Here is a 17,131-nt window from a genome sequence, read left to right as displayed (position 1 = left end):
TGTCATCGAATATTTTTATCATTAATTTTAATTTTAAATTTTTCATGTAATTTTTATTTTAGATTTGATTTCATTCTATAAATACAAAAAATTCATATAAATATTAAAATATACAATATTATTATAAATTTATAATTCAATCTTATTTATTATCAGTTATTTAGTCAAAACTTAACTACTTGAAAAAACTTTTAAATTCAAAGAGATGGATTTAATATTATAAATCATGATTCTATTTGCGTTCTTATTCTGCTAAGGAGGCTGAAGCTGTGGGAATTAAGGAGTTCTTGAGTTGGGTTAAGTCTAAAGGTAGAAAAAGGATGATTGTGGAGTCTGATGCCCTTGGAGTCAGACGAGCACTGAAAAATCCAGAATATTCAGATTATTCAACATTTGGTTTAATCATTGATGATTTTAAATCTTTGCTGCGGGAGATTCGATATGTTCAATTTAGTTGTGTGGGTCGATTTGCGAATATGGTGGCTCACTTCTTAGCCGGGGCTACTCGAACCTTGTCAGATGTGGTTGAATGCATTGGCCATCCCCATGATTTCATTTGGCAGCTTCGTACTCTGATTGTCGGTGATCAAATTACCTCATTTTCAATAAGAAAAATCATGATTCTCTGTCAACATTTTTAAAAATAATATGAAATTAAATTAATCAAATTTTAAATCTATTAAAAGTTGATTTTTTTTTTACTATAAATGATAGTGTATGATATATTTTCATAATTTCATTTGTTTTAGCAAATGTTTTAAAAATAGCATATTTCCATTTTAAAAATTAAATAATAGTTCTTTTAATAATAATTTAAATAAAATTATCAAACAAATTCTAATATACAATTAAAATTAATATTTTTAAAAATTATGTTATAGTATAACTTCACGTAGTTTTAATATTTTACGACAGACTACATATTTTCCATAATAATACATCAAAATCCAATAGTATATTTTTCAATATAGAACCACTCATTTTGAAGTAAATATTACAATTGCATGAAAGGCAATAAAAATAAAAGACATGAACTAACTCTACCTCTGATTAAAAAAATACTTTAATTTAATGGAAATCGAATTTTAAAATTACAATAACATATTTAACATTTTAAGCACCATTTGTTATTTTCATTGTAATTCTAATATGGAAATATTAGGAAGTCATTGTTTCTTTCCTATTATATGTTACTATTATTTAATATATCAAATATCTTTATTATTTTGTGGTTGTTAATTATTTACTATTTATATACTAGTTCAAAGTTTATGTTAAAATTAATTCTTCAAAAAACTTGATTTAAAGAAATTATATATCGTGTAGAATATTACAGATAATTATAAATGGATGTAGGGTACTTACTCCGATTTAGGGCACTTACTCCATTTCGATCTATTTAATAAATATATAGATAGTTATAAAAGAATTTAGGATGAGTACGTGATAGTAAAATTACTATCTGTAACGGATATAAATACAAATTTTTAAGTACTCCTCTTGTTAAGAATTTGGACCCTAGGAGTAAGTAGTCAAGTGGGCAACTTAACAAATTTCATATTTTTAAACTCAAGTTTGAAAAATGTCGGGAAATTTTTAAAAATCAGAGAATTTCATTTTTGGTAGAAGACTAAAACAAAAAATCCAAAATAACCTTAATGAATCCACATCACCCAAGCCCAATTAACAAATCGAATATAATCAAAATTATAAAATGAAATCTGTAAAATGAAAAAAAAATAAAACGAAATCTGTAAAATTAAAAAAAAAAAAAAAAAAAAAAAAAACAAAAACAGTTCATTTCCGTAATCGAAGAAACAAACAACGAAAAACTAGATTTTCTGATTCAACTATATATATATAAATTCAAATAGAATCGAGAAATGAAATTAAAATGAAACAATATCAGAATCAATCAGAACACAAGCATTAAAAACCTTTGATGAAATATAAAATCAAAACATTAATTTCTAATTATTTGTCAGTGCTACAAACAAATACCCAATCCTAACCCTAAATCTCTCTAGCTACCAAAACCATAGAGAATCCTATTTTGTCTCTTCAAGGCATAAACAATATCCATGATGATGACAATTTTCTGGCAAGGTGTTTCCTCATAAATTAACCCATTGATACGTTTTGCTCCTCCATGCTTAGCGAGTCACTGGATTGCGGGCTTAGTTAAGAATAAAATCAAAATTGTAGAAGATCAAAAAGAAGAAGAGAAACGCAGAGGTGATTGGCAAGGTGATGAAGAGGCATAGGAAACGACAATAGATCCGACAGGTAGACAAGAAACGAAAATGAAGCGAGAAAAGGAGAATACATGCAACAGAAAGAAAATGAAGCGATCTTATGGGGAAGATTTGGAAATTCATATAAAAGGGTAATTAGGTAAATCCATATTAAAACTGACATTATTGATACTACAATTTCCCTTAATCAAATTCATTAACAAATGATTAAATAATTTAAGCAATTTAAGCTTTATAATGAATTGGATTTACTTTTTGACATGATTGATTCACCTTCCTTATTATATGTTATTTTCCTTATTATATGTTATTTATTAAATTTATATTTATCCAAAGCGAGATTATTCACGTATTTCAATGCTTCCCCTTTATTGACAATTAGACTATTTGACAAGCATAGGATACCCTACAATGCCCCAAAACTTTTCTCACGCAAATTTGGGTTTCAAACTTTGATATCATGATAAGAATCTGGTTTTAGGAGTAATTAATCAAATCCATTACCAAAGTATTTAATAATTGGGTTTTATAATGAGTTGGATTTGTGGGTTTTATTAATAATAGATGAGTTGTGTTTACCTTCCTAATTATATGTCATTTATTCAATTTATGTTTATCTAATGTGGAATTACTCACGTACTTCAATAACCTATTACCCGTTATCCGTTATCTATTATATTAAACGAGTTTGGTCAGGAGTACTTCGTATACCTTATCCATTATTAATAAAAGTTTTTTATTTTAAATAAGTTCAAACTAGGATAATTTAATATTTGCAAATGCCCTATTCATTTAAAGTGTACTTTAAACGGGTCTTAAACGGATTTGGAACGAGTTTAAATAGTACAATTTTAAATGGGTTCAAATATAGATCCTTTTTTTATTTTTGAGAAAATCAAATTAGAATTCATTAATTGAAAACTGTATACATATATAAGATATAGATCAATATGTTTCTATATTTTTGTATAGGAAGCCTAAAAATAAACCACTTATATAAAAAAAAAAAAAAAAAACAATCTTAATTTGAAGTATCTTATCGAGTTGACATAGAATAATATTTATGTCATAGGAGATCACTTGCTCCACTTGGTGGCTATTTATAGTCATTGTTCGACTTCATAGTTTTTCTACAAGTCTGATCTAATTATAGCTTTTATAACATTAGCTGATAGTACATTTTTTTAGAATATTGATGCCTCAGTTTGGTATAAATTAATTCAAAATGTGAAATTCATTAAATTTATTTGCAAATATATTTTTATATTTATTATGATAAGTTTAAAATATAGAATACAAAGAAAAAATATAGATGACAATTGAATTACACATTGTTCTGTTTGGTATAAATTTAAAATTAATATAATTTTAAATATTGAATATCCGTTAGTATATTTGATAAAAAAATTATAGAGTACACAGTGATTTGCCCCAGCATAATTCATAAATGATTGAGATGATTTTTTTTTTTATTTTACCAATAAAATAAGTAAAAGAAATCTACCCTAATGAAGACCAAGTAAAATAAATGAATTAAAAAAAAGTAATATGAATCATTTTTCATTAATTGAACATCTAATATTTTCTTTTAAATTTATCAGTTTATGAAATTGATTAAATCTATAAATCTTTCTTCTCCAAAAAAAAAAATCTATAAATCTTGAAAAAAAAAAGTCTCAGTTACTTTTACAAGAAAAGGTTAAAAGCCATATTTTAAGTGATAAAAAAAAATCCAAATCCAATCAGCTTTTTAACATTAAAAAAAGGGAATTCGAAGGAATATGCTATGGTTCCATAAAAATATAAATTTTATTAAAATAAAAATATTTCTTATTATATATTGAAAAAAAAGGACCATTGACTTGATTTAGAGTAGTATTTTCATGATGAGAATAATAATAGCACACGTTTAATTTCTTTACTTTTCTTTCTTTTTTTTCTTCCGTTTTTCTTTTTCTTTTTCTTTTTTTGCATGGAGATGCTTTTTTTATATATAATTGTGAGGAGATGTAATATTGATGGTAGGTGCTTGCATTAATTGATGGTGGTAATTGGTAGGTGCTGCTATTTATTATGCTCTTCAAATGATGGGTTATTTTCCTCGAACTACTATACTACTCTAACATTGCAAATAGGGTTGTAAGCGGGATGAATATTCTGTGAATTTTGAGCCACATATATCCATTTTTATTTAGAAATTTACTGTCTCTTATCTTGAACCCGTTTAAATACTCATTTAAATATCTACAGCCGAGTAAGATTGGATTAAAATTGAGTCAAAGTCTCTTTTTCTGAAAATTTAAAACCTCTCTTCTCTTCTTTTACGGGCGACTACCGATGAGTTCTCACCGGCGTCACCCCTTTTCTTGTCTTTTTTGCTTTTTTGTGAATAATCTTCAAATCTGTAAACAGATATGAGTTATTGTCACTCATATACCGGAATTTATTGTTGCCCATATATTGAAATTTTGTGCTCAAATCTATTATGAGTTATTGTTATCATTATTATGGTGATTTTATTTAACGTATTTTATTATTGGATAGCTACGCAAAAAGAAGTGCAAATCTCCTCTCTAATAAATAATTATTTATGAGTTTCTACAGTAAGCTTTCACCTTTTTTTTTTCCCTAGTGTATGAGATAGGTGAAAGCGTCTGCAGCAATAAATATATTTAGAGGAGAGAAGTAGATAATTAAGACTAGCCCTCGAATAGAGATATACACCAGCTCTTACAAACAAAAATGCAAGGTCTCAAACCCATTAGAGTAAGAAAAGAAGAAGAAGAAGAGAAGAAAGAAGAAGGAGAACCGTTGAGTCCGGTGGCTCGCATATTTCATGAGTCTCATTCCAATGCCTACATAACTGTGTTCATGGGATTTAAGACTCCTGTCAACCTTACTATCTTTAAAGCCAACATAACAAAAACATTGCTTAAACATCCTCGTTTAAGCAGTTTGCAGGTAAATTCATTTGTTTATATTAATTATTGTTTCATAAGTATATATTTATTGTTAAACCATTCTTCTAAAAAGCTTATTCTAACATTTTTATAACCTATTAGGGACTCTAACTCTGATATCTAAGTTTCAGGTTGTCTTAGATTTCCAGAACCCATTATTTTTCTTTTTCTTTTTTTTTTCCGATTTTCATGCTTTTTATTTCCATAAGAAAAGAAAATCTGCTTTTTTTTTTTCCCCGTAATCATTATTGTTTATTATCGTTTTCCTTTAGGTTTCATGCTTTAAGTGTGTGATCGGAAATCGGAATAATTAGTTGAATGGATGATGTTTCATAAAAGCTCTCTGACAAGCCATAAATGATTTTTGTCAGAGTATTGTTTGGAGAGTTCTGAATATCAAAACGAGACCGTGAAGTTTGAGGGTAGGTACTATGTAGTAACTAGGTTTTACTTAATTTTCAAAATTGATACTATGTAATCATTGCATTATAATTCCGTTACATTATAAGGTTTAATCCTTAGTTTTTTTATTACACTATAAGGTTTAATTATTAGTTTTTTCTTTAAGTGACTGGGGAAAAATTAAAAGCACCGTCCTAAAGATAATAAAAAGTTGGTTTAATCATTAATTTGGTGAGTATCCGTGTATACCTTATCCATTATTAGTAAAAAGTTGTATTTTAAATAAGTTCAAACTTTTATAGTTGAATATTTACGGATACTTTACCCATTTAAAAGATATTTAAACGGATTTGGGACGAGTATAAATAATAAAATTTTAAAAAAAATTTTATCTCGACGGAGTCCATGGCCCATTCATGGATCCAACCAATGAGAATAAGGTTTTTTATAGCAATGAAAATATTTCTGACCATACATTAGGGAAAAAAAAAAAAATTAGAACATGTTCTAAAAAGTCCTTACTGTGATTGGTTTGGTCCATAAGCGTGTTACGGACCGGCCTAGGCAAGTAATTTCTAAAATCTCAAAATGGATTTGAATATAGATATTTAGTGAGTATTTAAACAAGTTTGAGACAGATATAGCAATTATAATTCTAAACAAATATGAACATGGGTGGCTCAAAATTCACAGAATATCCACCGCTCCTTCATCCCTACTTGCAATTAGAGTAGTATAGTAGTATGAGGAAAACCATCCTTTGAAGAACATAATAAATAGCAGCACCTACCAATTATCACCATCAAGTAATGCAAGCACCTACCATCAATATTACATCTCCTCACAATTATTTAAAAAAAAAACCAAACAAACAAACAAACATCTCCAAGATTTCAAATAAAAAAAAAAAAAAGAAAGAAAGAAATTAATGGTGGGGCTGTTATTATTCTTATCATAAAAATATTAGTCTAGAGTCTATAGCTCCACTAGGGATAGAAGCAGTGCAGGTATTTTAGGAGACTAGTCCTGTTTCGATCCATTTAAAGAGAGTGTGGATAGTTATAAATGGGTTTAGGAAGAATACGGATAGTGACTATCCGTAATGGATATGGGCATTGGTTTTTAGGTACCTGCTACCAATAATTACCCGTTATATTAAACAAGTTTGACAATGAGTTTCTATACGTATTAATAAAAATTTATATTTTAAATAAGTTCGAATTTGGATAGTTTAAGATTTGCGAATCCTCTATCCGTATAACGTATTTAAACGGGTTTTAGATGGATACAGGCAATAAAAATTTAAACAAGTGTAGACACAGATATTTAAATGGATATTTAAACAGATTTGGAATATAGATATAGATAGTAAACTTTTAAATGGAACATATACAGATAGCTTAAAATTCATAGGTACCCGCCCCGCTTCCATCTTTAAGCCCCACCTAAGGACCACACTAATAAAAATAAGAATTATTTAAAAATTATTCTTATTTATTTATTTTATTGTAGTGTAAGGTGATAAATATCCTTATTTTAATAAAATTTATATTTTCATTGCACCATATCGTATTCCTTCAAATTCCCATTTTTTTTTTTTTTAATGTTAAAAGCTGATTGGATTTGGATCTTTTTTTATCACTTCAAGAAATCGATTTTAACCTTTTGGTGTAAAAGTAACTAAGATTTTTTTTAAAAGAATATATCATTTTTCTCCCTGTGTTTTTACTTCGTTACACTATTAGATTTTTTTTGTTCAATTTTTATATCTTTTCCATTAAGAAGCACAGACGTCAAATGAGAGATACTAAAATTCTATACCATAAAACTTATGGTATGGTCCATATGATTTGAAAAATATAACTAGTTTGTAATTGTATTGTTAAAAATATACAAAAACTAAGAAGAAATAAGAGGTGTATTTTCGTCATTTCATAAAGCATTTAACCGAAAGAATATAAGATTGGACAAAAGGATCTTATTGTTTGATGGAAGTAAATTATAAGAAAATTTTAGTCTATTTTCTGAAATACAAAGACTGACTAGTTTTATTTTCTAAATCTCAGGAAACATACTGTAATTTTTCTATTTAAAATTATATTAATTTTAAATTTATAGTGAACATATATGTTGCATGAAAACGGAAATGTGAAAACGGACACAGGAAAACAATGTTTTTACAAATATAGGAAATGGAAATGTGGGAAAACGTGTAAATATGAAAAATATAAGGTTATATTTCTAAATACAAAAAAAAATTATTATAAATCATTAAATATATTCAACAACAAGTCAAGTCCAATCAATATTTAATCATATCCAAAAGAATGATAAGTTTCACTCTAAAAAAAAGAAATACATGTTTCATGAATTTGTATTTATATTAATTAGAGAAATGATTTTTTGAATTTACGGAAACAACATATTTAGAGAGGAGAGATGTGTTTTCAAATTATTCAATTTATGGAAATGGCCCAAAACATTTCTGAGGAGTTTCCAAGCTCCTCCATGCAGGAAACGTTTCCAAAATGCTGAAATGACTGTCAAAGGAAGTTTCCGTGTAATATAAATCAACGTAACAAATATGTAACTCAACTGTATTCTATATTTTAAACTTATCATAATAAATATGTAAATATTTTTGCAAATAAATTCTATCTCGAATTCATTTCAAATAAATTTCACATTTCAAATTTATATCAAACTTAGCTTTAGCCAAAAAAAAATCAATATTTTAAGAAAATGTAGTATTAGCTAACGGTATAAAAGCAAATAGGTGAGAGCGTTTGTAATAAATAAGCATTCAGAGGAGAGGAGTATATAATTGAGACTAGCCCCCGCATAGAGATACACACCAGCTATTACAATTAAAAAATGGAAGGTCTCAAACCCATTAGAGTAAGAAAAGAAGGAGAGAAGAAAGAAGCAGGAGAACCATTGAGCCCGGTGGCTCGCATATTTCATGAGTCTCATTCCAATGCCTACATAACTGTGTTCATGGGATTTAAGACATCAATAAACCTTCCTATCTTTATAGCCAACATGAAAAAAACATTCCTTAAACATCCTCGTTTAACCAGTTTGCAGGTAAATTCATTTGCTTATCTTAATTATTTTTTCGTAAGTTTATATTTATTCTTAAAACCATTCTTCTAGAAAGCTTATTCTAATCTTTTTATAACCTATTAGCTACTCTTAACTTTGACACCTAAGTTTAAGGTTGTCTTGAGTTTCCAGCAAATATGATATCAAGCTATTTAACTGATCTAGATCTTAATTTGAGTGTATTGGGGAAGCATATTAGCTTGTGTTAGATTCGTGAATTAATTAAACTATTTCTTAGTTTTCTCTTATCTAATAATATTAAGAAATTTATTTGCTGATTAAAAAAAAATATGATATCAAAGTTCAACCCCAAAACTTTCTTATAATCCATTAATCTCTCTAGCTTTGAGACCTAGATTTAAGATTGGGTTTAGATTTTGGCTGAATACATAATTTAAACCCTGAAGTTTAACAAAAAAAAAAAAAAAAATTATGACATCCTGAATTTTAAAATTGAACTTCTCTTTCTGTAATATTCTCACATCTCGTCATACTAGAACAATAAATTTTTAAATTTTTTAGTTTATATATGCAAAATATTGATTTGATATGAGTTAGTATAACTTTTGAAATAATAATTTTCATATTTTTTAACGATTCAGTAAATGTTTAATCAATCTAAATTTATAAGTTGAGGTGTTCAATAGGTCAATTAAAATGTTTAATAAGTATAATTTTATAAGTTGAAGTGTTCAATAGGTCAAAGTGAAAGTTGAGGGTGCTATAAGATTTTTCGTGAAAAATACGGGTCAATTTATGTATCATCAACTTCAGTTTCCGGCACCCATTATTTTTCTTTTTTAATTTTCCAAGTTTCATGCTCTTTCTTTCTTTTTTTTTACTTAATTATTATTGTTTATTACTATTTCTGTTTTATAATACTTATCACATTTGAAATTTCACGTCTCTTAAAAAACATTAAATTTGTCTAGGTTACAATAAATTATTAAGTAAATCGACTATAATACCCTTAATTTAATACCCCATCTATCACAAAATATAAGTCGTTTTGAGTATTTTAAGGAGTAATAAATAATATTTTTCCAATGTTACTCTTATTTACATATACTTTTATAAATAACTATTGATTTTGAGATAAATGATAATTTAGTTGATTTTACCCTTAGTTTTGTTCTAATTTAAGAGAATTAATTACTTTTTTAATTTCAAACGACTTATATTTTAGGATAGAGGGAGTATATCCAAACACGAAATTAAATTTAGACTCTTCAATTCTCATATTTTGTCCAATTACAGTGGTAGAGAGATTTTGAAAACACATACAAAAGATAGATATGAAAACAAAATTTATTATTTCTTAAAATCATAAATATTATAAATATTTTTAAACAAATTATTTTCTCTGATAAGTAACAGGGCACGTTAGGTTTCATGTTTTAGGTGTGAGTGAAAACTTACGTATGCGTGGAAAAATGAGCTTAGGTTTCATGCTTTAAGTGTGTGATGGGTATAATTAACTGAGTGGTTGATGTTTCATAAAAGCTCTCTAACAACCCATAAATGATTTTTGTCAGTGTATTGTTGGCAGAACTTAAATATTAAAATAAGATCTTAATGTTTGGGAGTAATTACTATGCAGTCCCTGGGTTTTACTCAAATATACTAATAAGAACCTTGGTCTTGAAAATTTACATTATGCAATCCTTGCACTATAATTTCGCTATACTGTAAGGTTTAATAGTTAGTTTTTTCATTAAGTGACCGTGAAAAGGTAAAAAACACTCCTAAAGATAATTACTATTCCCTTCGTCCCATTTTATTTGCTTATTATTTCTTTTTTTGATATCCCAAAATATTTGCAAGATTTCTAAATTTAGATATATTTTTCTATAATAACATTTATAATTGTTCATTGAATGAAGGACTTTTAGTATATTAATGAATTATTAAGGGTAAAGAATAGCAAAATAACTTTTATTGACTAAATTCTTAATATGTATGTTTTGTCAAACTATACAAACAAAATGAGAAGAAGGAGTATATAGTTCTCACTGTTTTGTGCAATACAACTAATAAGGACTTTAATTTTCATAATTTGACAATATTTACTCCTATATATATATATATATTAATTATCCTTAAAAGTATTTTTGACGTTTCACAATCATTTAACGGAAAAATTAACTGTTGAACCTTAGGAACTAAATATACAGTGTAATTTTTGAAAATAAAGGTTTTTAATATATAATGTATTTGACAAAAATTTAGAGAATATAGTAATTATCCCTAAAGTTTATTACAACGTATAGGAGTAATTTTAAAATAATTTAGTTCTTTGATATTAAAACAAGATTAATACGTGCACTTACTAATGAATTTTAGGATGAATCACTCAGTATACTTCTCCCAAGGATTTCGTCCCGATTTATTTACAAACAATCGCTGGGAGCTTTATCTCTTAGTAAGCCAACCCGAGGCTCAAGCAGGATGTACCTTATAGGATACATGTAGTTAATACCAAAATATATAACAGAGGTACGCCTACATAATAGGTGTTTCCAAATACTTAATAATATCATTATTACCAGGAGGAAAGCACGTTGAAGATAGAAGGGTTAATAACTCAATATACTTCTTCTTTAATCGTTTGTCTTCTTAATTTAGATATTCAAACGTTTTATTCTCCTCAATTTAAATTATATCTAACTTAATCAATCACTTCAATTAATAAAAAAAAAAAAAAAAAAAAAAGAAAAAACTACCTTACAATATATAACTAATTATTTAGTGCATTAAACTTGATGATGAACAGGTTATGGATGAGAAAAGAGGTGGAGAGATGAAATGGGTTAAAACAGAAATTAACTTAGACGATCATATTATAGTCCCAGTCATTGATCATCAAAACATAGACTGTCCTGACAAGTTCGTCGAAGATTATGCCTCCAACCTAAGCAAAACCCAGATTAGCAAATCAAAACCTATGTGGGATTTTCATTTTCTCAATATTAAGACCTCTGAAGCAGAATCAACTGTGATTTTCCGCGTCCACCATTCAATCGGCGATGGAATCTCTCTCATGTCTCTTCTGATATCGTTCTCTCGAAAAGCATCGGATCTTGAGTCACTTCCAACAATTCCAACTGTAAAGAAAAGATATGAAAAGAATTCTGGTGGTGGGTTTAGGCAATTCTTGGAAAGGTTATGGAGGTTTTTGGTGCTGTGTTGGAATACTTTTGTTGGTCTTGTTATGATTATCGCTACGGTTTTGTTTTTAGAGGATACAGAAACGCCAATTAAAGGTTCAGGAGATGGATCAGTTCCTCGAAGATTTGTTCACAGAACAATCAGTTTGGATGATGTGAAGTCGGTGAAGAATGCTATGGGCACTGTGAGTATTCCAGTTTATTTATTATTTTCAATTATTTAGTTTAAAATTAAGACTTCCATTGGGTGTTCATTTTAAATTATTTGATAATGGTTAACTACTTGCCGCTTAATAATTATTATTTAAAAATCTCAATTAAGTTGAAATTTAATTAAAATTTTAATTTAGCTTTGTCGGCACTAATTTTTAGTTAGTTTTTAACGTTTTCACCGTTTTCACCATATCATAACTCTATCTTTATTATAACTTAACTTTATAATTATCTCTATTTTTATTATAATTGAACTTTATAATAACTTTTAAAAGTTGAAGAAACTTTTTATAAAACATTAAAGTGCATTTTACAGAGAATAGTTAAATTTTTATATTAACGCTTACCCTTGTTATAATTTATTAATAACAAAGTTATATATTTTTAGATCAACATTTTATGATTATAAAAAATTATTAAACATAATAAATCATTATTAATATTTTAATTGATGTTAGCAAATTATATTATTATTATTATTTCTAAGCCAAAATAAAATTATTTAAATAAGTATTTAAAATTAATTATAATTTATTAATAACAAAGTTATACAATGTGTTTTCAGACTGTGAATGATGTGATGGTTGGAATTACACAAGCGGGCTTGTCACAATATCTCAATAGAAGATATGCAAAGCTTCTAAATGTAAAGGATACATATGGTAAGACTTGCATGATTACCATGGGTCTAATGGATAAATATGTCGTTGTATTTTCCAAGATTATCTTTATAGACCTTTGAATTTGCAGAACTTGTCATATGATCTTATATTTTCATATTTCAATAATAATTATACATCTCATTAAACTGTAATGTGAAAGTGTATAATCATATGTAACTGAACTCATGCAAAAATATTTCAATTTGATGTGGAATATAATTATTATTGAAATATGATAATGCGGATTCATGATTGAACTCTGTAAAGTTCACAGGGCAATAAGGATAATCTATGAAAGTTAAATAGAAAACACGCAATGCAATACACACAAAAGTTAGAAACACGACACATACATTCCCTAAACATTGGCTTTTACTGTATAATCTCTTTGGCTGTGGCAGCAGAAGAGGATAAGAAAGAAGGTGAAGCAACAAAAAGCAAAAGCTATCTTCCCAAGAATATTCGCATGAGAGCATCTTTTATCGTAAACTTAAGAAAAGATTCAGGCATCCAAGTGAGTCCTTACATATTTAATTAATTAAGTTTCATTTGTTTATCTTTATATTTATTTAATTAATTAAACAGGCCTTAGATGAGATGATGAGAAAGGGTACAAAAGCCAAGTGGGGAAACAAGGTTGGTTATGTTCTCTATCCTTTTACCATTAAATTAAGAGACGACCCATTAGATTATGTACGTGATGCGAAGGTTGTCGGAGAGAGGAAGAAAGCTAGTCTTGAAGCTTTATATGCATATTTAGGGAACAGGTTTCTTCTTAGATTTTTTGGGATTAAGGTACGTAAATTCCATCCTTTTTATACTTCTTTTGTATAATATATACTAAATAGAAAATATTATATTCATCTTTAAAAAATTATTCAAAAAAATCTATTAAAAAACAGTATGATTCTTGATGATACATAAAAATAATTAGATGTTGTTATTATTATTATGGAGCAGAAGTTTGGGCTTCCAAGTCAAACCACATTGTGTTTCTCAAGTGTACCTGGTCCTCAAGAGGAAATCTCTTTCTATGAACACCCAATGTCCTATATAGCTCCAACTTGTTATGGCCAACCCAATGTAAGTTTAACTTCTTCAAATTTACACATTACAAGCATATATATAATACATTTCCTGCAAGTTGGTCTTGAGTTTCAACGCTCACGTTATCTTTTGAGCAGTATATTCGGCAAAATTAGTTGTTTTGATAATTAACTGTTTGAATAGATTTTCATAAAATACTAAAAGTTAAACATTACATGAGTTAACATTTTGTAAAACATTACTTCTAAAAGTTAGTTTAAATGTATGTTATTGAATATTATAAAAAATAATTTTTAGTGTTTTTAACTGGTCAAAATACTAATAGTTACTTCAAATTTATTGCTAAATACAGCCTAAGTCCTTACGAAGAAAAATAAGGAGACAACTTAGACTATGATTACCATTTTTTTTTCTTAATTGAGAAAAATATTGTTCCTCAATAAATTAAAAATTCATGAATTGAGGTCATTATGGTGGTTTTTAAACTTAATTTAACGTGCAATCTTGCTAATTATAAGGAGATAAATCTAGCACTAATAAATTTTTATCTAATAATTTTGCAGGCCTTGTTGATACACGTGGTAAGTTACGTAAACAAAATGAAAATCGTCTTATCAGTTGACGAAAATATAATTCCCGACCCTCATCAACTTTGTGATGATATTCAAAATTCTCTGAAGCTCATCAAGAATTCTCTCATAGCTAAAGGGTTGTTGGCTGATAGCTAATTAAGTCCCTTTTGGGATTTCGATTTGAAGGCCAAATTATTGGTTAAAGGTTCAACCAGATGAATAATGAAAGTATAAGTTTTATTTCTATTTGTAATTCCAAAAAAAAAAAAAAAAAAAAAAAAGAATCAGCTTGAATATTGAATGTGAACGTTCAGATACTGAGTATATTAATTAAATATGTGATTTTAAAAACTATAGTTCTTATAATATTTCTTTTTGCAATTTTTTGTATTGAAAGTTATTCAAAATGCTTGGTTTATGGATTTGGCAGAATATTTATAGGACTATGTAATTAATTGACCAGACATGTATAACAAGACAATGAGTTTGTTGTAACTGATGAAATTAATCAAGTAATTAGTTATGAAATGAACTTGTATTGCAATTATAGTTGATAAAAAATTATTATAACTAATTAATTACTTGTTATTGAACCACTAAGGGATGAGATGAGATGAACAACGCATAGGATTTATTTGACAAAATTAGCTATTTTGGTAGTTGTTAGTTATTTTAATAGCGTTTACGTTTAAATAGCTTTTTGTAAAATACTAAAAACTAAATGTTACATGAATTAACTTTTTATAAAACATTACATTAACTTTTAAGAACAAGTTCAAACACTATATTAACCGAACTTTATAAAAAAATAGCGTTTAACGTTTTAATTGGTTAAAATGCTAAAATCTACTCCAAATGTTATTGCAGTGAGTGTAAAACAACTTAGCAATAAATGCAGATTTAATCAACCTTTTTTCTAAACCCAAAAAGGGCAAAAAAAAAAAAGGTGGAGGGATAGGAATAGGATAGTTTTTAAATGCAAGATCATACCTGCTATAATTATTACACATATCAACCCCTTTTGACTCTCAAAAACAAAACTGTTGTTTCCTTACTTTCAAGTGCAGAGCACAAGTGACAAAATGCCAAGGGCATTAAAGATTCCCCACTTTCCAATGAACCAAATTAAGTTTTTGCATGTGGACTGAGTCAGCGTCTACTCCCATCATCTTCAAGACTCAAGAGGGCTGAAGTAGTTGTACCTCATAATTATTCTTTAAAATGGCAGTATAATAACTGCCCAACTGTATTTACTAAACGTAATTATTGTATTGTAAAGATGTCAACTGGCAGTATAATGATTTTTCTATGTGTCATCTATATATATATATATATAAACTGGAATCTTTTTCTATAAATTACCAAGTGAAATTGCTAGGCAATGCCATGTAAGATTAGAAAAGTAGCAATAGCATGTAGGATTAGAAAAGTTAAATTATGCCATGTAAGATTTAAAAATGCTTTAATTTGTAAATAAATGCAAAACATAAATGTTAAGACATAATAATCAATGATATAGTAAGAAATACTAATCATTTAATTTAATAAAGATTAAATAAATAATTAGCACAAAAATAGTCATTTTAAAATTATAAATTTTTATTTGACTATATAAATAAATAGAATTAAATAGAATATTTTATTTTCTAACATTATTATTATTATTATTATTATTATTATTATTATTATTATATATTTTCAAAAAATGGTTTAGTATCATAATTACAATTCTTAAAATTTTTAACTATATTTATTAAATTAAATTTAAAAATTGCAAATTCAAAAATTATTTATCTTGAATCAATTTAATAAAAATTCAGATATAAAAATTTTAATTAAATATTAAAAATCAATATTTATTAAATTATCTATGCATAGCACAAATATATAACCATAGAACCAAATAAGATTGCATCTTTTAATTTTCTATAGTTGTAATTAATTTACATAAATAATTATGATAATCATTATACAATAAATGATTATTTATTATTAATATATTTATCATCATTTGAAATTATTAATAATAAAAAATAATAATAATAATTTGATTAAACAAAGACTAAATGTTTTGATTTCAATTCAAGTCATTTAAAATTAATTTAAATAAATACTTTACATAATAAACTGCTTAGTAAATGTGATGAATGATATGATATATATACAAAATTTTAAATATAGTTTTTAAATAACTATAGCTAGAATATATTTTTCACAATGAGACTTTTATAATACATTTTATTTTATTTTAAATTTTTAAATTGCAATTCACTAAATAGTTTTAAAATTGAAACATCTATTATATAGTTTAGATTAGTTCAATTTATTTACATTTTTAAAAAAGATTAGTTGAATTTCACTATGATTTGAATAATGTATTAAAAAATTTCAAATATAGCTTTCAAATAAATATAGTTGGAAAAGGCGTATCACAATTAGTGTTTTGTACTAAAAATGCATATAATATTTGTTTTAAATATGCTTTAACGAGAAAGAAAGAAAAACAGAGAAAGATACATATTCTAGACAAATAGAGCAATAAATTCGAATAAAATTACACAATATATTACAATAATAAGAAATCGTTAATAATATTATAATTGAGAAAATTTAAAATTAATACAAAATTAAGATATTAAAACCATGCAAAGCATGGGTATTATCACTAGTATATATATAAAGCAAGCATTTTTTCCCTAGAAAACTGATATGTAGCACATCCACTTGGTATTTTAATTTGACATATAG

General features: G+C 26.6%; 1 protein-coding gene across 5 annotated transcripts; it reads left to right on the top strand.

Annotated features, from left to right (window-relative positions):
- Positions 1-4,942: 4,942 nt before the first annotated feature.
- Positions 4,943-14,734, top strand: LOC105637893 (medium-chain-alcohol O-fatty-acyltransferase). Of its 5 annotated transcripts, none has more exons than XM_037638195.2 (8): positions 5,076-5,216; positions 5,587-5,637; positions 11,496-12,074; positions 12,668-12,764; positions 13,166-13,278; positions 13,350-13,559; positions 13,725-13,847; positions 14,375-14,734. In XM_037638195.2, exons 3-8 carry the CDS (start codon positions 11,499-11,501, stop codon positions 14,537-14,539), a joined length of 1,284 nt encoding a protein of 427 aa, XP_037494123.1. In that variant the 5' UTR covers positions 5,076-5,216; positions 5,587-5,637; positions 11,496-11,498; the 3' UTR covers positions 14,540-14,734. The 5 variants fall into 5 exon arrangements, with proteins under 5 accessions (XP_020536861.2, XP_012076953.2, XP_037494123.1 ...); XM_037638192.2 differs by having other exon boundaries at positions 5,077-5,216; positions 5,488-5,637; XM_020681202.3 differs by lacking the exon at positions 5,587-5,637 and having other exon boundaries at positions 4,943-5,216; positions 13,169-13,278.
- The last annotated feature ends 2,397 nt before the right edge of the window (positions 14,735-17,131 follow it).

Source organism: Jatropha curcas, chromosome 9 (genome assembly GCF_041381405.1).
Source record: "Jatropha curcas cultivar XTBG-Jc1 chromosome 9, XTBG_Jcur_1.0, whole genome shotgun sequence".
In the NCBI taxonomy this organism is placed as follows: Eukaryota; Viridiplantae; Streptophyta; class Magnoliopsida; order Malpighiales; family Euphorbiaceae; genus Jatropha; species Jatropha curcas.
Note: the sequence above shows the minus strand (reverse complement) of the source record. Positions and strands in the feature narration are given on the sequence as shown.

Coding starts and splice junctions, on each gene's coding strand:
- LOC105637893 (XM_012221563.3), top strand. CDS start 4,998: ATGCAAGGTCTCAAACCCATTAGAGTAAGAAAAGAAGAAGAAGAAGAG. Junction 12,075..12,667: donor TGAAGAATGCTATGGGCACT/GTGAGTATTCCA, acceptor ATGTGTTTTCAG/ACTGTGAATGATGTGATGGT. Junction 13,848..14,374: donor CTTGTTATGGCCAACCCAAT/GTAAGTTTAACT, acceptor ATAATTTTGCAG/GCCTTGTTGATACACGTGGT.